This window comes from Bubalus kerabau, chromosome 11 (genome assembly GCF_029407905.1).
Source record: "Bubalus kerabau isolate K-KA32 ecotype Philippines breed swamp buffalo chromosome 11, PCC_UOA_SB_1v2, whole genome shotgun sequence".
Taxonomy (NCBI): domain Eukaryota; kingdom Metazoa; phylum Chordata; class Mammalia; order Artiodactyla; family Bovidae; genus Bubalus; species Bubalus kerabau.
Genome location: NC_073634.1, coordinates 105,428,581 through 105,450,755, shown reverse-complemented (window position 1 = coordinate 105,450,755; position 22,175 = coordinate 105,428,581). Strand labels below are relative to the sequence as shown.

General features: G+C 55.6%; 2 protein-coding genes across 3 annotated transcripts in view; one reads left to right on the top strand and one right to left on the bottom strand.

Annotated features, from left to right (window-relative positions):
- Positions 1 to 10,271, top strand: part of DDX31 (DEAD-box helicase 31) — a 73,656-nt gene extending 63,385 nt beyond the window's left edge. The window contains exons 20-21 of one of the 2 annotated variants that reach the window (XM_055541489.1): positions 9,567 to 9,663; positions 10,030 to 10,271. In XM_055541489.1, coding sequence (XP_055397464.1) covers positions 9,567 to 9,663; positions 10,030 to 10,038 — 106 coding nt within the window. In that variant the 3' untranslated portion in view covers positions 10,039 to 10,271. Of the gene's footprint in view, positions 1 to 9,566 lie in introns of both variants that reach the window. The other variant, XM_055541488.1, reaches the window with a different exon arrangement.
- A 4,691-nt stretch (positions 10,272 to 14,962) lies between these two features.
- BARHL1 (BarH like homeobox 1) lies at positions 14,963 to 21,538 on the bottom strand. Its single transcript, XM_055539215.1, has 3 exons — positions 21,073 to 21,538; positions 16,848 to 17,070; positions 14,963 to 15,257 (listed from the first exon to the last, which is right to left on the bottom strand). The coding sequence occupies exons 1-3, from the start codon at positions 21,536 to 21,538 to the stop codon at positions 14,963 to 14,965; spliced, it is 984 nt and encodes a 327-aa protein (XP_055395190.1).
- Positions 21,539 to 22,175: the final 637 nt, after the last annotated feature.

Here is a 22,175-nt window from a genome sequence, read left to right as displayed (position 1 = left end):
GGAACCTGGAAGAGTGTGTTCTCAGAACAGGTGATAGGGTAGCCTCAAGACAGGAGGGCAGTGAGGAGCTCACCACGTGAACCTGTGGTTTAAAGATGAATTAGGATTAAGATTTTATTTTCTTGGGCTCCAGAATCACTGTGGACGGTGACTGCAGCCATGGAATTAAAAGACGTTTGTTTCTTGGAAGGAAAGCTATCACAAACATAGACAGCGTATCAAAAAGTAGAGACATTATTTTGCTGACAAAGGTTTGTACAGTCAAAGCTATGATTTTTCCAATCCAGTGGTCATGTATGGGTACGAGAGTTGGACCATAAAGAAGGCTGAGCACCAAAAAATTGATGCTTTCAAATTGTGATGTTAGAGAAGAGTTGAGAGTCCCTTGGATAGCAAGGAGATCAGATTAGTCAATCCTAAAGGAAATCAACCCTGAATATCCATTTAAAGGATTGGTGCTGAAGCTGAAGTTTTAGTGTTTTGGCCACCTGATGCCAAGACGCGACTCATTGGAAAAGCCCCTGATGCTGGGAAAGAATGAGGGCAGGAGGAGAAGAGGGTGGCAGAGGATGATATGATTGGATAGCATCACCAAGTCAGTGAACCTGAATTTGAGCAAACTTTGGGAGATAGTAAAGGACAGGGAAGCCTGGTGTGCTGCAGTCCATGGGGATTCAGAGTCAGGCACGACTTAGTGACTCAACAACAAGGATTAAAAGAGAATTTTCATGTAGAACCTGGGTAAGCTGCACAGGGTGTAGACAAGAGTATATTCTCCCAGCTTCTCTGTCAAGGGCAGCCTTGAAGCCTACACTGGATTGTCTCTCTGGAACAATTGTACGAAGAAGAAGCGTCCAGACCGGGACACGGGGCAGGACCAGTGCCGTGGTCGGTGACTGGGTCTCTTCTGAGACCCAGGCGGAGAACCCTGGTACACCGTGGTTGCTCAGGGATGATGTGTTTATTGGGTCCCCAGTCATGTTCACAGGCAGCCCTGGCAGGCTGAGCCTTGCAGGCAGGGCTCTGCGGAGAGCTGGCCCTCCTGCTCTCAGCACCCTGCTTCGGCCGTCGGTCGCTCCCTGCCCTCCGCCGCAACCGAGCTCCGCCTGATGACGCTCCGCACACGCGCCCCTTTGCATCTGGCCCTTGCTTCTACCCCGTGTTTTTCCTACCTGACACCGTGCACTTACCAGCTCTCTGCCTCCTCATGGAGCACACGCCCCCCCCATCCCCACCCGGCTAATGAGGTGATTAGAGGGATTTCACGGTGGCCCTGCGCTTCCTCCACACCTGGGTCACCTGCAGACAGCAGGAACCATGGGCGCACTTTCAGGCGAGCAGTCTGGACTGACAACAAAGAGCAGGAACCCAGCCAGCCTCTCCCGGGAGGCTGCTGGGACGGCCACATTCACCGTTGGAGCCTTCCTGGTGCAGCAATCAGGAGATGTGGCCGGCCCAGCATGCATCAGCAGACGCCAGACAAGCCCTCGTGCAGCAGAAGACACAGCCCTCCATCGCCTTGTCCTGGCTTGAGGCTCCCCTAGTTCAGACCGACAGAGAAGTCAGGAGGGAGCACGCCGGTCCCCTGGTTCTCCACGTGCTGTTCACACAGCTTCCATTCCCCTGAAGGTGACCACTCCCCTCCTCTCACCTGTCCCCACGTTCCTTGGGCTCCTTCCCATTGCCAGCCCTCCACGTCCTCTCTGCTTTTATGACCCAGAGCCTTTCCATCTGGTTAGGGCCCACACGAAATGCCTCCAGGTCTTTTTCAGAGGCGATCTGTCTGCATTGTGGTCCTAAGGTTCTGGCAGCAGTCTGAAGCATGGAGGGATGTCTTACCCACTGAACAGCCCAGGAGTGGGACGCGGTTTGAGAACCAACATCCCGGGGTGTGGTGTGTGGCTGTTTGCCTGTGGGTTTTCTGTTCTTTGCTGGTGGTGGCAGCATCTCTCCCAAGGGCACACGTGTGCCCTGGGCTGTGTAGAGTCTGTGTGCATGGTCTTGGAGACGTCACGTAGCCCCGAGTCTGGGTGACCCTGGAGCCTGCGCACCTTGCTTTGCTGCCTTGCGTGCACCCTCAAGATGCTTCTGGCTTCTGGAGTCAGTACTGGGCTGAGTAACCGGTAGATGGATTCTGTGAAGGGTGTTTTTTCCCATGTGAACAGATAATTCTCTGTGTAACAGGAGAAGCAGACTTAGAGCGGGAGGTGTTTCGGTGCCTAGGTGGAAGGATTTAATTTGAAGCCAGCAGAGCAGCAAACCTTCCTGGAGTGGGTTGGAGACGCTTTCTGCTCCTGAGATAGATCTTTGAGAAGAGACAGCTGTGGGCAAGATGTGGGTCTGACTTTTTCTCTCATCTCCTTCCCAGTCTAGGCGGAGGGTGCAAGGGAAAGGGGCTGGGCTTGGATGATCAGGTCGTGTGGAGCGTGGGGAGAGACGACAGACACACAGCACCAGCGCGGCTTGGAGTCGTTGTCCAGTAAACGTGTCCCCTTCTCCCTGCCCGCTTCTCTCCGAGTCTGTGAGCAAACAGTGCAGGCTTCACAGGCGCGTCCTGCACGCTCCCGCATGCCTGCGCCCTGTGCCGTTGGCCACAGCGCTCCTTGGTCTCCCATAAGGCCTGTGTTCCCAGCTCCTGGTGGAGGTAGGGTGCTCACAGCCTCCAGGGTGGACCCTCCTCACTAGTTGGGGCTCCTGAAATAAGCCCAAAGTGACCATTTTCATCTTCTACCCTTTAGTCTCTGAGATTGAAATGCCGAATGTGCACGATTTACAAACGGAACAATACAGGGTGTTGTTCTCATTGATCAAAGCCGCCCCGGGTTCACGTGACAGCGCGTCAGGTGTCTGATGACGCCCCTCGTCTGCTGTCTCCTAGCTGCTGAGAATAATAATAGTCAGCGCTTTCCGAGTGCCTTCACGATAGGCTCTCTGATACTCGCTTTGATTCGTTGGTTCGTTTCATCCTTTGAGAGTGAGCAGACTGGCACTGGGAGAACTAGGTGCCTTGAAACTCAGAGAGCAGGTTCCACAGGCGCTGCAGGGCAGTGCTGGGTCCTCCCACACCCAAAGTGGCTCTGCCCTGGCAGCCGGGCGCAAGCCGCACTTCCCCAGCACCTCCAGCTGCCCCACGTCCAGCCCGGCATCTGGGTGGCTTTTCTCTCCACCCAGGTTCTTGGCAAAACTGGCTCGTCCAGCTGCCTCAGCATGCAGTGGAGACTGGCCGGCCCAGAGAGGAGGGCGGCCACATCTGTCCCTGCAGCCACCCACGTGGCACTCAGCCCCAGCCGGACTCCCGTAGAGCCATGGGTCTCCTGTGGTCCTCCGTGTCCTCAGGTACTGTCCCTCCCCAGTGCGGGGCAGGGTAGGGACTCACACCCAGGCCTCCTGGCATCACACTGTAGCTTCTCCTATCCTTGGCATCAGGTCTGCCCTGCGGTTCAGGTGGAAACTCCTGGCAGCCTATCCCCTGCCCATGTGCAGGTGTGACGATCCAGACCACCCGCCTTCCCTGACCCACCAGCAAGCCCTCCAGTGGCCCCAGTCCAGGGTCACCTTTCAGCGAGCCCATCCTTCCGGCCTGCTGAGGTGTTGTGGGTGTCCTGCCGTCCGTTGTGTTAGCTGTCCCTGCTGGCTTCTTGTCTGCAGGTGTGATAAACATGCCTCGTAATGTCATGCAAGTCACCGATAATAGTGTCGAGCAGGACAGGCCCAGAGGGACTGGTGCCGGAATCCTGCCCCGAGCTCATCCGTCTCAGTCAGTATTCACAGGATGCAGTCACACCAGTTCCAAAAACTTCATCGTTTCCATGTCCAGCCTGTGTTTCTCCAACTTGACAGTTTCACAGAGAATTAGGCTTTATAAAGCGTTCTTCATTTTCCCTTCACACAACCCCTGCCCCACCCCGTAGAGGCCTTTCCTGACATGGAAGGAGTCTCAGCTTGGAGGAAGCCGCCGACTCTGGAGGGCCGTTAGGGGAGGGCACGCTGGACCATCAGAGTCCTCGGCCTACATCTTGTTGGGGCCCATGGAAGGTTTCTGGCACTTAGGTAACCCTGAAGCTGCATGCACTTCTGGGGTTCTCAGTCAGGGTGTCACTCTCAGACCCCGGCCATCTCTGGGCATTGTTTCTGTCCCCCTTCCAGCACAGCGCCTCTCCAGGCGGCAGGGCAGGCTGGCATCTCCCTACTGACCGCCTGGGACCTGCATGGCCTGACACGCGCCCGCGCCTGGCTCCTCACGGGGGCTGGCGCTCAGGGGTGAGGCCGAGACCCACTTTTCCTCCATCTCTGTGTCCACGAGCCACTCAGGCACTTTGCTGGGATAGCACGCACCGGCCTAACAGGGCTCCCCTGGAATGCAGTGTCTTCTGGGGCCCTGGAGTTTTACAGATGCTCGAGTTGGTTTGATCCTAAGATGCTGCAGAGAAGGCATCCTTAAGACAGGCTGCCCATCAGCGCCTGTCTCTGCCGAAACAGAAGCTGGAGTTAAAGAGCCCGATGCACTTCCTTCCCTCCATGGTGTCAGAGGTCTGACAGCGTGTGTTCCTTCGGTGCGCTGACCTTCCCGTCCACACTAGCGGGTTCTGTACCTGAACGACTGTGCTGTGCATGGAGGACTGCCTGTCACCTTCTCCCTGGAGTTATCAGTTACTCTCACTGTCACCCGAGAGCCACCTAAACCCCCTCAGATTCAGGGCCTTTCTTCATCAGCAAGGGTTGGGGCCAGGCAGGAGGGTGCAAACCTGGAGGTGGCCTCAAGCCATCTTTTCAGTGGCTATGATTTGACTTACTTTCATATTTAAATTTGCTGAACACCCCATAGTTCTTATTTGCTTGTGTGTTAATATGTTTGGTAGACCTGTTACCCTTCCAGTTTGGCATCATCAGCATCACCATTATCACATACTCGCTAAATAAGGCCAGCAGAGAGTGTTCTGACAGTCTGAAGGAATGTTCTAGAGGGAGATTTCAAGACCATGGGGGAAAGAGTTCTTGTTTAGTGACTGGGGTAACTGGATAACTCTTGGGAAGTAAAGGTTGAATTTGCCACATCCTACCATGCTGCTGCTGCTGCTAAGTCGCTTCAGTCGTGTCCGACTCTGTGCGACCCCATAGACGGCAGCCCACCAGGCTCCCCCATCCCTGGGATTCTCCAGGCAGGAACACTGGAGTGGGTTGCCATTTCCTTCTCCAGTGCATGAAAGTGAAAAGTGAAAGTGAAGTTGCTCAGTCATATCTGACTCTTAGTGACCCCATGGACTGCAGCCTACCAGGCTCCTCCGCCCATGGGATTTTCCAGGCAAGAGTACTGGAGTGGGGTGCCATTGCCTTCTCCCATCCTACCATAAACCAAAACAAAATCTAGATAGAATTAAAGCAGTAGCAGGCTCAAAGAAAATTGTTGTTGTTCAGTTGCTAAGTTGTGTCTGACTCTTTAAGATCCCATGGACTGCAGCACACCAGGCTTCCCTATCACCAACTCCTGAAGTTTGTTCAAACTCATGTCCATTGAGTCAGTGATGCCATCCCAGCGTCTCATCCTCTGTCGCCCCTTCTCCTTCTGCCTTCAGTCTTTGCCAGCATCAGGGTCTTTTCCAGTGAGTCAGGTCTTCGCATCAAGTGGCCAAAGTATTGAAGCTTCAGCATCAGTCCTTCCAATGAATACTCAGGGTTGATTTCCTTTGGGATTGACTAGTTTGCTCTCCTTTCAAGAAACACAGTATACTTGAATATTTTAAAAGCTGGAATGAGGAAGACTTTTCTAAGCATAATCCTAAAGCTGTAAAATGTAAAATATTGAGAGACTAGACAATACATAAAAATGCATCTGTTATCCTCTTTTACAATTTACGATTCTGTCCTGCAAAAGCATGCCACGTGTTAGACTGACTTTTTACCTAGGATGGTTGTCTCTGAATTTATTGGTGACGTTGGGAGAAGGTGCTGAGAGCTCTCCTTTTCAGTGGTCATCCTTGCAGGCGTATTGATTCCCTAATTAGGCTGGATTTCACCTCATTGGCAGTGGAAGTGGCATCTGCCTGTCCTGCTGGGTAATCCAGCCTGGTAACCAAGGGGGGGTTATCCAGCCTTCACTACAAGGGAGTTCCCTGTGGTTAGATAACTGATCTGTTGCTTGGTAACTACGGGATTACTCTGGTGGAAGCTCAGGACGCCCACTTGAGAGGGGCTTGGGTATTTGGAGGGCAAGGAGGGCAAGAAAGTTGGCAAGTTTCTGGGAGAACTGCAGCTTGGCAGGAGAAGGAGCCGAGGCCCCACGCACCCGTCATTTCATCTTCCCATCTGCACTTCGCCCGTTCGGGTGCTGGGCCCCAGAACAAAGGAAAAGCAGGCGGCTCCCGTCAGGGTGTCTCCTGACCAGGGGGAACCCGTGCAGGGCCGACCCCGAGGCCCTTCCTCCCGCAGAAGAGGTCCGAGCCTGGAAGGCAGGACCCCCTGTTTACTCTCTGGACCGTCACTCAAGAGCTGGAGTTTGGGTCTCAAGTCGGAAGAATAGTGATTAAAGTAAAATCATAAGGAATCCTAAAATAGCTAGGAAATGTTGAGATCATAATCTCAAGACAAGCACATCCAGCTTTCTGCCAACATCTTCTGCCTCAGTCAGGGTAGACTCGGAGACCCTGAGAAATGTTCCTGATCAAGGCACCACCTGCCCACCAGGGGTCACCCTTCAGAGCCCCAGGCCTGGATCAAGGGCAGGAGCCACCCCCGAGAGGTCACCTTCCCAGCCCAGGCCTGGCTGAGCTTGTCAGCCTGGAAGGACCGATCTCCCATGACTCAGAGGCAGACTGAGGGGGGCCCGGAGGTGGCGTGTGTGTACAGTTATGTGTCACACTGTGTGTGTGTGTGTGTGTGTGTGTGTGTACACTGGTACATCGCACGCACGCGTGTGTGTGTACAGTTATTCATCACTGTGTGTGTGTGTGTACAGTCATGTGTCACTGTGTGTGTTTGTATACACTGGTATATCGGACACGTGTGTGTGTGCAGTCATGCGTCACACTGTGTGTGTGTGTATACACTGGTACATTGCACACGCGTGTGTGTGTACAGCTATGAATCACTCTGTGTGTGTGTGCGCGTGCGCACTGGTGCATCACACACCTCGGCATGGCCTCTGATGCCAGGTCTGGAGCCCAGCGGCTGGAGCGCAGGCGGCTGCTGAGCACCCGGGCTGGAAGCAGGCCGCATCCCTGCTCTGTGCCCCGCGCTGCCGGCAATTAGCGTACCAATGCCCAGGAAGATGCTGGTTGTTTATGTTGCCTTAACAGCGGCAGGAGCCAGTGTCGGAGTGGTGGCGCTTAGGCTGCTGGGAGGATATTTTGAGTGAAATTTTGCATATTTTGAAACTCGGGTTGTTACATTTAAAATTATACACGATGTGAATACCTGGCTTCAAACAAGAGGGAAGAAAAAGCATTCCTTCCTGTCAGAACCTTTCCAGTCTGTCTGTCATGTCACCCGACTAAAAATAAACCGCACACTCGGGAACTGGCAGCATTCCGTTTGGAACACGCTGGGCGTGTTCAGCTGCAGGCCCGTCTCCCGCTGCGTGCCACCCGCACGTGAGCCCCAAGCGTGGACAGAGCTCCACCAGGGCCTGGGGGTTAGAGCCACTGCCCATCTGAAAGGGTGAGCCCAGCGCTGACATCAAGGCCCCAGAGTTGGTCCCAGCTCCCCTGTGGCCTAGCGGGAGTCTCTTGGCCTCTTTGGACTTCAGTTGCCCTGGTTTTAACTGTGGTTGTCTGCAGCCCACGTGCCAGCCACCAACCAGCACTCCATATGTCTTATTCTCTTTCACATTCACAAAGCCTGTGAACTACGTTTCAAGGATCGTCCCCATTTTTCAGATGCGGAAGCCCGAGTCCCCCATCGACGTCATTCAGCTAGTGAGCGACAGAGCAGGGTTCCAGGCCCGGTCCTCCCTTCACGCTGCAGCTCTCCCCTCCCAGCTCCCCCTGTCCTCCAGCCTCCGCCCGCATTGCCCCACCAAAACATGCCTGTGAGGCGCGAAGGCTTCCTCCACGTCAAATCGCGGTGGCTTGTCGTCCTTGATCCCGCTGGGCCCTCCTGTTCCGCCCGATGCTTCCACCCGGGACCTGCTGGTGGGAGGAGCTCAGGCTTGTGTCCATGGCCCGTGTTAGAACCTGGCTTACGCTCTTGGGAGGTGGATGGTCTTGGGGCAGTGCTTCCCCTCCTCCGGCCTCAGTTTCCTCGTCTGTAACATGAGATGGTGACCGAGCCTGCCTCGTGGAGTGACAGTCCTCCCCCGTGCCAGCTATGACCTCCTCACCACGCCCTGTCCTGCACTGCCACATGTGTGTTACTGCAGACGCCTGACCCTTAACCATAGGGTACTGTCAGCCCCGGCCTTGAGTCTTCTTCCCCGCAGAGGTTGGCTTTGCATTTTTCCCCGTTTGTGACTGCCATGAATTGAACCCCCCCCCACCCCCCATCACATGCATCCCGCCCTCTGCAGTGTGAGTGTAAAGGGAGACGGTAGCTTTAACCTAGTTACAGACTTCCTGATCACTTTACTGGCACAGTATTAGTCTTGTAGTTAATTCCTGGGCTTTGAAGGAGTTCTGTTGTATTTATTTTCAGTCTGATGTATCCTCTGATTTTTACAGCAAAGGGAATGCTGTCGATGCAGGTAGCAGAGGGTAGTGTCTGCCTTCTTTTAGAGCCCAAGCCGTTGCCACCTCAGGGTTGAAGGCACCGTGGGCACAGCAGGACGGATCCTCTGGTGACGACCCTGTTGTTTTGGATAAAATCCTGTCTTAAGAAGCATTATTTTACTCTTCAGTTTTCATAATCATTTTTTCTGTGTACGATTGAACTTCTACAAATTTCCCCCTCTGATCTTCCGATCAAATAAACGATGAAGCAGCTGCCTTTTGAAACCAGTTACTAGGATTCACCATCTGACATTGATTTTCAGGCTTCGGCATTTTCCGTGTGGGTTGGGTCCATCCCTGGTGCAGATGCCACGCCGCCGTCTGCCCAGGCACACCTGGGACTTTTAGGGTCAGAAATGATTCATTATTACCAGAGGCTCTTCAGTCAGGAAAGAGGTGTGGCAGCCACCGCAGCCCCCACCAGCCTCCCAGCCGGGTCCCCAGGAGGCAGCCGAGGGCAGGGGGCTCCCAGGCACTGGCGTGCAGAGTGTTGTGAGTTTCAGGGTGGGTTTCCCCCCATCCCTTGGCAAACTGCTGTATCATACACCTCATTTGCCATCAGAGTATGAGTGTGTTTCATTCTTTTCTTTCCGTGAAAACAACACAGAACAAAGCCTCACTTTTAAAAATGCCATGATATTTTGCCACCGTTATGAAAATCTGCCAGCAGCGTGTCTAATCTTGCGGTGCATAGAGTATCAAAACAGGCGCTATTGAAGGGATTGTACTTCTCTTAATACAAAAATGTCAGTTCCGCACTCTCGGAACCAGCTGCCATCTCTTCCCAAATGGAGAAGGAAAAAAGAAATAATAATAAAGTTTCCTTTCTCCCCACCCCCCCCCCCCCCCACTATCACTGCTCCTCAGGCCTGACCTTCAGAGGAAGAAGACCCAGAGTAAGCAGCGCCTGGCTGAAATCTTGCGTTCCGAATATGCCAGCGGGATGGAGACCGGCGGTGCCAAGGTCAGAAAGCAGAACACGCGCGGGGGGCCGGCCAGCCAGCCCCGCGGCGCCGCCCGTACCCCGGGCCCAGCCTCGGCCGAGGGAACAGATTAAACACCCCCCTCCCTCCCGCCCCCAGGCCTCCCGGAGGGACGGGGAGCCGTCCCAGAAAGTATGTTAACCTCTGCCTGCACAGGACGGGGCCTCCGGGTGGGCCCTGGAGTGGGCGTCCTGTTCGCATCAGGAGCCCCGTGAGAGCTGAGGGTGCCACCGCCACCCCCTGCAGACCCCTGTCCCTCTGGGGGCAGGGGTCAGCAGAAGGTGGATTAGCTGATTACCCTGCCTTGTTTAAGACCCCTCTCAGATGTATTCCATCACTGCCCGTAGATCACATGAGCACTTAATCACTTAATGTAAATCCTGACGTCCTGCGGCACCCACCTGGAGGGGATCCTGCCTGGTGATGCCGTTCTGAAGAAGTTTCACCATTCACTTTAAGCTGCCCTCTACACGTATGTTAGCCTGAATTTTGTAAAACAGGATTTTAAAAACTGGAATTGGTAAAGAGAAAAGACTATCAGATCCTTTTCTTGATGTATACAAATGCTTTATTAAAAAGGACCAAATGAGCTTTTGGTGTGGGTCACAAATGCCTCCGGGTCTCAGTTCCCGCGTATGCAAGCAGCTCTGAGCGCCCACGTCACACTCTCCTGCGATGCTCTGTCCTTCTTGTCAAGGGGAAAACGTACTTTCTTGGGACTAATTGATTTACTGTTGCCTTTTTCTAGTTTGCCTTTGAAGTCAAAAGGCACCGCTGCCCTGAGCGTTCTCTTCCATCTTGCGCTCCAGAAAGGCGCGGGGTCTGTACTGCAGCCCGGGCCACAGCAGCCCCTCCCCCGTTGTGTTTTCTGGGAGGTCTGAAGGAGAACCCCCCCGGGGCGTATTGATTTCCCAATAAATGTAAGATTTGGGCAGGGTAACTCCAGTGGCCCAGGAGAGGGGGAGAGCAGAGCCTCCTGGCCCCTCCTGTCCTCGGGCAGTGCTCTCTCCACCTCTCCTCTTGTTCTCAGCCCCCATTCTCTGAAGTTACTAGCACGAGTGTGGAGGCCCCCCTAACGCCTCCAGAGCCACGTGAGCTCAAGGGCCCGGCGAGGATGGTGAGTGTTACACAGGCAGGCGGTCTGCGGGGGCCATGGGGAGCCTGGAGGCCTGGCTCCATCCTTCAGGTGTAAGGTGAACGTGGATGGACATCCCACCAGAAGGGACGTGTCCTGAAGGTGAGGGTGAGTCTCATAAGCCCTGGCCCACCAGTGCAGGGAAAATGTGGCCTCAGAGACTTGGCTGTCATATCGGAATTAATAGGGATCTTTGGTGAAATCTGTAACAATGATAATAAATAAATACACCTGCAGCACATGCCATACTGACTCGGGGTGAATCTGCCACCTACTTTTTGTTTCCATATGTAAGAGTCCGCAAGACTGAGATGAGAAAAGGGGGGATCAAACTTTGTCAACAAAACCCAGCTGTCTGAGAGAGGGTTAATGCCAGTGATCTGGAATGATCAAAGAGAAACCCTGCTTTCCTTGCCTCCCCCCACGCAAAATACTCTTTCCATGAAAAGAGGAATCTGCCCTGGGAGTGGGCAGAAGTGCCAGGACCCTGCAAAGCGTTTAAGTGACTGTAATTCTGAGATCTAGACTTCCTCTTCATGTGCTGAGACTGAAGTGAAGGTTTCTTGCCATGGGTGCTGTCCGGGCCTGTTTCTAAGTAGAATCAATACATTACCCCCAGTTAATAAAGAAACATGGATTTAGCAGCTTTAAGGTTAATATTATCTAAATTTAAATAACCTTAAAATAAATCTCTTTCTCTCTTATTATGGCTCTTGACAGATTATACATTTCAGGCATCAATTAGGGAAAGCTTTAGCCTAATTCCACTGTACATATCCTAATTTTGTGTGTATTTCTAATCTTGCTTCTTTTTCTAATTTCCCAAACTTACCTCTTTCTCTGTCTCATAAACCTGATCCCCATATTTAGAAGTCAGAGAATCTGGACATTTCATGGAATGTTGCAGCCTAAAGCTTTTTTCCCTCATGGGCTTGTAAAATGCTCTTTTTTAATCCCAGACATCTTCATGTTTGGAACCCTATGGGCTGCGCATCTTCACAGGGCCCCCCATTCTCACGCACTAAAGGGCAGAGAGCCCTCAGTGAGTGAGTAAGGAAGGCCGCGCTGATGCAACGCAAGCGACATTTTCTACTTTCAGAGAAGCAGAGCCAACTGACTCTCAGCAAAGGACATTCTGACAAAGCCTGGTGGATTCCTTTGATTTTTTTTTTCTCCCCCCTGTGGTGAAGGGAGGCGAGATTTAGGGAAGACAGAGGAGTCAATGAGAGCCCCTTAAGGCAGGTGTATCCAAGCCGCTAGCACCCTTGGTATTTAACATTTGAGGCCTTCAATGGAAAGTCAGCGGAAGCCATTAGAATCCAACCGTCACTTCCAGGAGACAGAAATTTAAGGCTCCCTCCACCCCCCCACTGGAGAAGTTGCCCTCCTTGCAAAGGGCGCTCCACTGGTCTTGTTAAATTGCCTGCATGACCACGACGCCTTATCTCTTAATCTGCTCCACCAGAGGAGAGGTTCAGAGCAAAGCCTTTCAGCGTGGAGGCGGCCGAGCACCCCTTAAAATCAGCTCGACTTCTCAAACAGGCTCAGAAGCCTCACAACAAGACTGCGAGGGGATCTCAGCTTCTTTCCAGCTCTGCTGCCCCCGGAGTCTAGGTTTCCGGGGGCGGGGGGGGGGTCAGTAGAGGTGCCAAGACGCTGCTTTCTCAGTGCCTCTCCTGTTGTCTTGCCTGCTGGGGGGCTCGCACATTCATTCTTTTTTTTTCTATCCTAAGGGAGAGTTCACCCAGCCCCCAGGGTTGGGAACAGAGAAACCGTTTTAGCCTTCTAAATGGATGAAAACCGAAGCCCACCTCACTGCAGAGGTTGTAAAGTTATTATTACAGATGGGAAGTGCAGGACAGTTTAAAATACTGTAATTATAAACTTGTCGGGGAGCCTTGTTCTTCATTAGTGTAAGATATGAAATCAGCTCGGAGGTACAAGGACAATTACATAGTGGGAATGTGTCTGTGGTTTACACGGCCGCTGTGTAAATGTAAGGTGGTTGCTCCAGTCTCTCTCCTTCTCTTGCACAAAATGAAAAGCACACCAGTGCAAGTTGTCCTTTGATAGATTTTTAATATGATTTTAAAGAGTTTTGTTTGGTCTCATTCTTATTCAATGAGATTAATTTAAAGCACTTATCCCCTGGGTTTAAGTCAATCCATGTAGGATTTGGGCAGGGTGTGTTGCATGGGGGTGGGGGGGGGGGGAGGGTTTGTTTGCAGGAGGCTGTGAGAGACTTCTTTCCCACTTCATTAACCCTGAGTTGGGGACAGTCCCCCCCTTGCCCCCTCCTCCAGCCAGAGCTGAGGATTTACCAACCCCCATTCACATGCAAAAGAACTCGAAAGCCGAGGGGCTCCTTGACTTAATTAGCTGCTGTGCATTTGGCAAAATTAGAATAATACCCTCAGCACCCTAGGAGAGAAAAGGGGTGGCGAGAGGGTGCTGGCGGGGAGGCGGGAGGAAACTGTAGCAGAGGCCAGCGGAGGGGAGTCCAGAGTGGAATCCGAACCCCACTCCTCCTCCACCAGGCAGTCCTTTCCTGGAACAGTCGGCCACAAACGGAGCGGGGCTGGGCTTGCCAGGCCCCCAAACTTCCCAGCTCCAGGCGCCTCCAGGGAGTCTGAGCTGCAGGTGGTGTGTGGGAGGGGACCACCTGAGCCCACCTCCCCTGTGAGCTGCGGGGCCCCAGGAGGTGACCTTGGCCCTTTGAACGGGAAAGTGAAGTCGAGTCTGGCTGGAGACTGAAATCCCTGTCCTGAGACCTGGAGTCAGAGGCTGGGGCCCCAGGGCAGACTTTACCGGGGTTCGGCTTCCCTCTGGGTGGTGTCCCCATCATGGTCGTGGGGTGAAGGGGTAGTGAGAAAATGGGGGAGTCGCGTTCCCCAGCGGTCAGGTCCTACCCGGGGCAGGGGCCAGGAGCTTCCTCGCCGGTCGCTGATGCCCGCAGCGGAGGCACAGGGCGGAGGGGCCCACGGGGGGAGCAGCCTCGGAACCCATCTGTCGGCTCCGCGCCCGGCCGGCCGGTCACCAGCTGCTGGCGCCCTTGTTGCGGCCAGATGAGCCGGCTCAGCCAGGGCACCGCATCCCGGCCTGCAGCCGAGCCTGCCCGGGCGCTGACCCCACCCCGGCCCCCGGGACCGGCTGAACAGCGCGGAACCAGATGGAGAGGCTGGAGCAGGTGGGGGAGCCGCGCGCTCGCCTCACTATAGAGATGGGAAGACTGAGGCCCTGAAGGGGGACGCCTGCCCCCAACCTCAGCTCTCAGAAAGAGAGGGAGACGAGTCACAGTGCTTCCTTACTGAGGGTGAAAAGAGCCTGAGTCCCAGAAGCGGGAAAGGAATCTTCCGGAGGAATGGGGAAAGGCGGAGCGCGGACCGACCAACGGAGCGCGCGGACAAGCGCCTGGTCATTTGTAAGAAGTTTATTTTCGACATTTAAAAAACGAGAGAACCCGAGGGGTCTGGCTGTCCCCCAGACGGAGGCTGGACGCGGGGGTTGGGGTGTGGGTGGGCAAGTCCCCTGGCCGCGGCCTGCCCCGCCTGGGAGGGCGGGCGGTGTGTGGGCACAGGCCCCAGACTCACTGATTCACAGACACAGTCACGGGCTGATGGGTCACGAATAAATAACTTTACACTTTGCACACGTATGTACAGCTCTGCTGCCGGCCCTGGCGCGGGACAGGGGGCTCGCACTCCCCTTCTCCTCCGTGTGTCAGGGCTGCGGGGTGAGGGCTCGGTGTACAGCTGGAGCGGGAAGCGGGAGAGCGCTGCAAGGGGGTCGCCCCACCTGCTCCCGGGAGGGGCGAGGGGGCGCGCCGGTGGCGGGGTTGGGGGGATGGGACGTATGTACACCGGCGATGGAAGTGGCTCCCTGATAGAGTGACCGGGAGAGAGGATGGCGGGGAGGATTAGGGGGACTCAGTCCGGGGGTCCGGGCCTTAGAAGACTTGGCATTTGGCCCTTCTGGGGACGCTGGGCCCGACGCCAGGGAGGGCCGGTCGGGGAGCCGCCCCCCGCCCCAGGAAGAGGCGTGAAACCCCGCGCCCTCCCCGAGGTTGGCGGAGGGGGGCCAGTGCGGAGCCCCGGGACGGGGGGCCGGGTGCGCCTGGGCGGGCGGGCCGGCGGGCGGGCGGGCGTTCACCGAGGCTGCGCGGCGCGCGGGAGGACCCCGGCCAGCGGTGGCAGCGGCGGCGGCGGCTCGCTGGCGCCCTGGAGTCCGTGGATGAGGATGCGAGGGACCAGAGGTCTCTGCAGCGCGGGCGGCGGTGCGCTGGGCCCGCGGTACAGATAGAGCGCGGCGCCGGGATCCAGGTTGGAAACCAAACTCTGCGGGTAGAAATAAGGCGACGGGAACATCCGCTGAAGCGCCGAGTAATTGCCCGCCTCGGCCAGCAGCTCCAACCCGACGGCCGTCTGTCGCTTCCACTTAGTCCTAGGGACCGAAATAAACGCGCAAGGCAGGGATCAGGACTGGGGCGCTCGGAGACCCCTGCCCCTCAGAGTGCCTGCCCCGGAGCGCCTGCAGAGAGGCCAGGAGGGAGCCCACTAATTCGTTCATATCACTAAATCACCGGTTGCCGGGCACCGTTTTCGCGTATTAAAGGCATCGATGCTATTAATCTTCCACGAACTTTTCATGACTGTCATCCCCGCTTACAGATAAGAAAACTGAGGAGTGGGTCAGATCTCAGGAAGGCCTAGAAAGAGGAGACCCCGAGTTCCAAGCTAGGCTGTCTTATCCCCAGAGCCTGGGGTCTAAGCTCGCCACACTTCGTGCAGGGCGTCCCACCCAGCCTGGGCGCTTGGAGCGGGATGTCGGAGCTCTCCGCCCCGCGCCCCCGTGCATCGGCCCCCGGGGGAGGCCTTGGAACGAAAGATCACCGTGGAGAGGGCCGCAGGGGGTGCCACGGTCGGTCTGCTCGCGGTGAAATGGGGAGCGGTTGATGCTGCCAGCCGCACCACCGGCCCGGAGGAGACCAGCTTCGCCGCGGGACCACAGTTGGCCGCTTCTGCGGAAGCCCGCGGGCCAGAGACCGCGGCGACCGCAGAGGAAGAGCGCACGGCCGCCTCCGCCGCACCCCGCGCGCAGGTCCGAGGCTTGGGGCCAGCCCCACAGTCTGTCCGGTCCCGAAGCCGGGAGGCCCCAGCCGAGTGCCGGCTGGGGTTGCGGGAAGGCAAGGAAGCGAGGCCACGCTGGTTGCTAGGGCTGCGGCCGGACTCCTAGGTGCACCTGGCCGGTGAAGCAGCCCCACTGAGTCGGACTCAGCCATACCAACCCCCATTTTCCTGCCTGAATTATTCATCATCATCATAATTGTGTAATTACTGTAACGGGCCTTAATTATTAATGCCCGAAGCAGTAATCGGTATTTATTATTAATGGGGCAGCGTGTTCTGAGCTTGTTTATGGAAAGCAACATTCCAGCCTCCGCTAAGAGTATGCTGGTGACTGTGGGTGTGTTTGTATTAGTGAGTTGTGTCGACATGAGTGTGTGACTGGATTGAGCGTGTGCCTGTGTGTGTGTTTTGTATGCATTTGTGTTTCTCTTCATTCTGTGAATGTCTTGGGAAGGAAGATTAGGAAACACCAGGTTTGAGGCCAGTGCCCAGCACCAATTTTCCAGTCCCCCAGGCCCCAAGGAGCTAGGTCTGGGCCCTTTCCCTCCTTGAGTCTCAGGTACTAGAAAGACTGGGGAGGCCTGAAGAATCCCGGGAAAACTCAGTGCCACCCCCTCTACCCCTAGCAGCTGCCCAGGGCTGGAGGGAGGTGGTAGGACGTGGCCTGGGTGGGCAGGCTTGGACCTCCCATGGTCCACGTGTCCATCTGCCCACCTGATCGAGTCCTGTCTCTATCCATCACTGTGGGCTTTGGGCAAGGCTTTCTCTCTCCGTCCGAGGCCTCACTTTCCCAGTTTCACAGAATGGGGAAAGCGCAGAGGTCCCCAGAATGGGGAAAGCTCAGTCAGACCCGTGTCCCGGCGGGTCCGTGGAGGGGCAGGGAGGAGAGGGGAGGGGGCCTCACCTGCGGTTCTGGTACCAGGTCTTGACCTGCGTGTCGGTGAGGTTGAGCGAGGCTGCGAGCTCCATGCGGTCTTGCACGCTCAGGTACTTCTGTCGCTCGAAGCTGCGCTCCAGCTGTGCCAGCTGGTGGTCGGTGAAGGCCGTGCGCGCCTTGCGTGGCTTTTTCAGGCGCACCGGGGGGCTGTCCCTGGAGCTGGAGATCTCCCGGTCGCCCTCCTCCTTCACTGCAGAAACACAGCCGTGCATCAGGGCCCAGCCTCACCGCCCGCCCACCCTTACGGTCTTGTAAATGTGGCTCCCGGTGGTGGTGGCCCCACTGCACTCGAGCCCCTGGGGCCGCAGCAAAGCTGCTCAGGGCTGAGACCTCCCAGCCCCCAGACCGAGGAGGATGGACACCTCCGAGGAGAAGTAACCCAAAGCCTACAGAGAACTCGACCCAGCTCCCACACTGCACGGGCGCTCCCTGGAGGGATTAGTGGACCGACTGGGTGGATCTGCCAGGGGAGGGGAGCGGTGGGGAGGGGACCCAGGAGTTCTAGCCTGGTGGGCTGCTCCAGTGCGTGCTCCGGGGTTTAGGACTATGCCCCCCGATTCTCTGGCTGCATCTGGGCCAGGAAGAGAGGAAGCTGAGGGCCAGAGTCTGGGGAGAAGAACCTGCGTCGAGGGACAAAAGCCTGTTCACCCTGGAGTGAATGGTGGTCCTGAAGGACACCCACATCTCGCCTGGCCCATGGTTGGGCACGAATCTATAGGGATGGTTCCCCTGTTTCTTAAACTACAAACAGCGCACAGTGCAAAATGCGAACTGCCAGGTGCCCGATCAGGGAGCACAAAGCCGTTTGGAAAAATAAGTGACTCGTTTACCCCTCAGATGCACACAGCTCTGAGGTCCGTGTGTCCTTGTCATTTGCCAAGGTGGCTGCCCTGTGTTTCCCCCGATGGTCGAGACACACCAGCAGGGTCCCCGCTCCCGAGTCACAAGGATGGTACTGGACAATGTGATTTCTTTTTTCCCCAGCACTTTCCTTTGGAGTTGACTGCACCAAAAATGCACACTTGCTGGAGCAAGCTCAAAGACCTCCCTCCTTCTTCCCCTAAACTGATGATACCACCAGAGACCATCTCCCCAAAATGGACATGGGGCTTCCCTCTCCCTTTTTCTCTATTTTTCCTTTATGTTGAGTTTCATTGAGCATGGCATTTGCAGTGATTGGGTTCAGCTGAATGCGAGTTAATTTCTGTCTGTAGGAAAAAATAATCCGGTTAATTGAGCCAAGAGGGAGCAAGACTTTTCAACCAGAAAGCGGTTCGAGACTGGGAGGGCGCCGGTCACCAGGTACACCCCAGCGGTTGAGGTTGAGCCGGGAGAGCGCTAGGGGGTGAGAAACCGGTGAGAAGCCGGTGAGCAGGGGTCCACGCCTTCCCACTGCCTCCTCCAGACCAGCTCGCTGGCCTCTCCCTGCCCTCCTGGACTCAGGCCACATTGGGGCAAGGGTGCCTCAGAAGATGGGGGTCTGTTAGGATGGAGGATCTTTTCTGTCTGTGTCGGAGGATCTTTTCTGTCTATGCCAGGCAGGTAAAGTTTGAGCAAGTTTGAGGAAATGATTATCCAAACCTTTAACCTGATATTGTGGAAACCTTACTTTTTGACCTCATTGTCTGGCCCTATTTGTAAACCTCCCCCCCCCCATTTCTCAGGACTGAGCTCCAAGGTTGGGGGGTGGGGTGGAGGTTGAGTTTGGGGTGTCCAGAAGAACGGGTTGGCTCCTGGGGCTTTTTCTCTAATTCCTCTCTCGGGCGCAGGCTGGAGCCTTCAGATACACACTCGCGGGTGCCCAGCCTCAACCTCCGAAGCAGGCTCAGTCAATCTCAACGCCTGAGAGTTCCAGGCCCCCCGACCCTGCCGGCTGGGAGCACAGTGCCCATTTCGTTTCTCCGTGGATATCGGCTCTTGCAAGCCAGAACGTGCGCTGCAGAACACCTGACTTCAAAGCCCGGTTCCGCTTCTTTAAATGTTATGCTGAGGAACCTTTGATACCGGACTCAGGATGGGACTGACCTTCCCTGTGTGCCCTCCTTGGAGGAGGGACTCTTCGCATGGTAGGTGGATAGGGGAGTCGCTTAGCCGCCAACCCCGTGTGTCTGTCTGTCTCTCGGTAAGGTCTCCTGCTTCGGGTCCGCCTTTGAGAAATGCTCCGGAGGCGGTTATTTCTTCTCCTTCTTCACCCGGACTTTGTTGATGCAAAGGTGGGGTACCTAGGGGTGGGGGAGACCTTCCTCTGTCTTCAGCTCCAACCCTATTTAAGTGATATGTGGACAGCCGGCCCTCATCACCACCCCGATCAGATATCATCAGGGACAAGAGAAGAAAATTGATATTCCAATTATCTTAACCGAAACCTTGACTCAAAATCCCACCTATGGGCAAAAAAATAAACAAATAAAGAGACACAAGCCAAACTCTTTCACCAGCACCACGCGGTGCAGGGGGGGCTTGCGACTTATTCTAACTATAAATCTGGGTGTTGTTGAGAATTATAAATAATAAAATATGCTGTTACACATATATATTTACCTTGCCTCCCTTGCTCCCCCTCACTTCCCCACCACACACCTGTCTTTCTCCCAGGCAAGTTTTCCTTGCCTCTCTAAACAGACCTGGGGGGAGGAGCAGGGGTCTCTGGGCCACAGGTGTCTGGACCCCCTTCCTCCAGCTCCAGCCCAACCTGCCCATCTAGCACGGCTGACCCAGGGAGACCTTGGAGTCTCCACTGGTTGCCTGGGGCAGTGGAGGAGGGAATGAGATGTGGAGTGGGGCCTCATATGGGTTTTGGTTTGAGGTCAGGGCATGTCCACAACCCATTCTTGGTTGGGAAGAGAGTGTTAAATGAGCCTTCCTAAATTTTTGTGGTAACTTAGTGCAAATAAAGGAGAAGGCAATGGCACCCCACTCCAGTACTCTTGCCTGGAAAATCCCATGGATGGAGGAACCTGGTGGGCTGCAGTCCATGGGGTCGCGAAGAGTCGGACACGACTGAAGCAACTTAGCAGTGCAAATATGGGTCAGGAGATGTAGGGCCCCCAAGACAATATAGAAGTTGGTGTTATAGGGAAGTTTTATCTCATGGAAAGCATTCTGGGAATTAATTATAAGGCTGAAAGAGCTCTGAACAGCCCCTGCCAGCCCTTCATTTTCTACTGGATGGGGACACAGGGCTCTGAAACTCCTTCCCTTCCTGCCTCCTGACTTCTCCCTGAGAAAGAACTTCGTGCCTCTGGCTTCACCAAAGACCTAAAGTCAAGGCAGTGGCCAGGACGAGAAACAAAATTAAGGAATTCCTTCTCTCCTTTCTTCCTTTTTTCCTTTCTTTCTTCTTTCCTTCCTCCTTCCCTCTTTCTTCTTAGTGCTGATCTCAGCTCCCTGGTTAAGACAGGATGGAAAGGAAACTGGAAAGATTAACGGGGTGAAAAAGCAAGTAAAGGGTCCTGCAACCCCAGTATAGGCTGGGTGCTGGGGGATCTCTGGGTCCCACACACACAGCCCGAAGTTGATTGCTCAGTACACTTCAAATGAAATCCAGTGAGAACAGTTGGGTGAGCACAGAGACCTCTGAACGCGATCCCAGCCAGCCAGCCACCTGCCTGACTGCTGTTTCTACTTTTAAGTGAGCATTTCTTTTGCATGATTCCCTGGACCCGGATCACACCCGGGGCCAACGGGAGGGAAAGCTGAATTGCCCTCCCCATCTGGATATTCAAATTAAAGGGTGGAAAATTGACTGTTCTCAGCGCTCCAGCGGAAATTTGCTGCTAGGTTTTCCCCCTTATAAAAAAGCATTCGAGCAAGAACCCGTTGGGTCTTCTGTTGCTTCTGCAACGTCTTTTCCCAGAGAGCCACTGGCCTGAGAGGCACTTGCTTCTGCCCACTGGAGGGTTGGTTAGTCCCAGCCGAAGTTTGGAAAGTTTGCTTTGTGTGTTTTCGGGAATCTCTCCTGGGTCGTCACATAGAATTCCTCCCCTCGCTCTCTCTGCTGGACTCTTTGTTGCTCAAAAGCATAACCACGGGGCTAACTGACTGAAAGCTTCAGATGAGACCAGCGGCTCTGCCTGGGCCGGTGGCACTCCGGGTGAGCATGTGCATGTCCCCGCGTGTGTGCACCCCAGTTTTAATGCCGTGTTCAGAAATGGAGCCCCCTCCCCTAGGTTTTCACCTCCCACTTTCTTACCTTTATACTCAGAGTCCGATGAGGCGTTGCTGCCACTTTTGTCCAGCTTGTCTCTAAAGTCCTCCCCAGGCTTGGCCGCAAGACGGCCCCCAGGGTCAGGAGCGGCTGGCTGCCCGCTGCTAGAGTAGGGTGCACAGGCCGCAAGCGGTTTGCAGTCGGCAAGGATGTCCCTGATCAGAAAGGAGGAGGTCACGGTGCGAGACTGGGCTGGGGCCGAGAGCTGCCCAGGTTGCAGGTGGGAGTCCAAACCTGGTCCCGAAGCCCCTCCAGGCCGCTGGGCTCCCGTCTCCAGACAGTCCCTTCCTGGCGAGGCTGGTGAAGAGCAGTCGCTGCTGCTCTCTGAGCGAGGACTCAGCTCCAGGGGAGAGCGGCAGTCCCCGAGTAAGGGGTCCCCCTTGGGAAGGGCGGGGCTGCCCGCTCGGTGGGAGAGAATGGAGTCGATCCCAAAGCCATTGGAGCCTTCCATAGCCAAGCTGCAACCTGTCCTCCCCAAAAGCTCCCCACCCACCCCCAACCCCAGCCGCCGCTGCCCCTGCCCCTAGCTGCGGGCTGGCATGGGGAAGGCGGGCAGGGAGCCTGCGGGCACCTTGGATGGAGTTCAGCCTTGGGGGAGCCCAGGAGCTCTGGGCCAACCTCCTCTGCGCATTAGATCCAAAAGGGCTCAGCGCGTCTTCTGCAGCATCGCGCCGAGCCGCCGAGCCGAGGGGGGGTGGTGGGAGTGTCAGGGAGAAGCGGGAGGGAGGGTGCGCCAAGTTGGGGAGAGCCAAGGGGGAGACGGACGGCCTGAGCTCCCCTTTGGCACAGAAGAGATGCGAAGACGCTGGAATCTAAATAAAGAAGGGCTTAAAAAAAAAAAAATCCAAGCTGCACGCTTCTTCCAGGCGAGTGGTGGCCGAGGGCAGCGGGGTCAGTACCGCGGATAGCAGCGGGCCCGAGCCGAGCTACCAGCCGAGGGATCGGGGCGCACCTGGCGGCGTCAGCACCGCGGATAGCGGCGGCGGCGGCCCTGGGCGCATGACGCTCCACCTGGCCAGTGAGGTCTTCTCTCCACGCTCCCACCGCTCCGGGGGCCCCGTCAGCACCGTGGACAGCGCCTCCCGGCT

What these genes read in the sequence shown, in the direction of transcription:
- BARHL1 (XM_055539215.1), bottom strand. Translation starts at nt 21,538, where the DNA reads ATGGAAGGCTCCAATGGCTTTGGGATCGACTCCATTCTCTCCCACCGA. An exon ending in ATCGGACTCTGAGTATAAAG is followed by an intron (nt 17,071 to 21,072) that starts GTAAGAAAGTGG and finishes GTGTTTCTGCAG; the next exon opens with TGAAGGAGGAGGGCGACCGG. An exon ending in ACCTGGTACCAGAACCGCAG is followed by an intron (nt 15,258 to 16,847) that starts GTGAGGCCCCCT and finishes TTCGGTCCCTAG; the next exon opens with GACTAAGTGGAAGCGACAGA.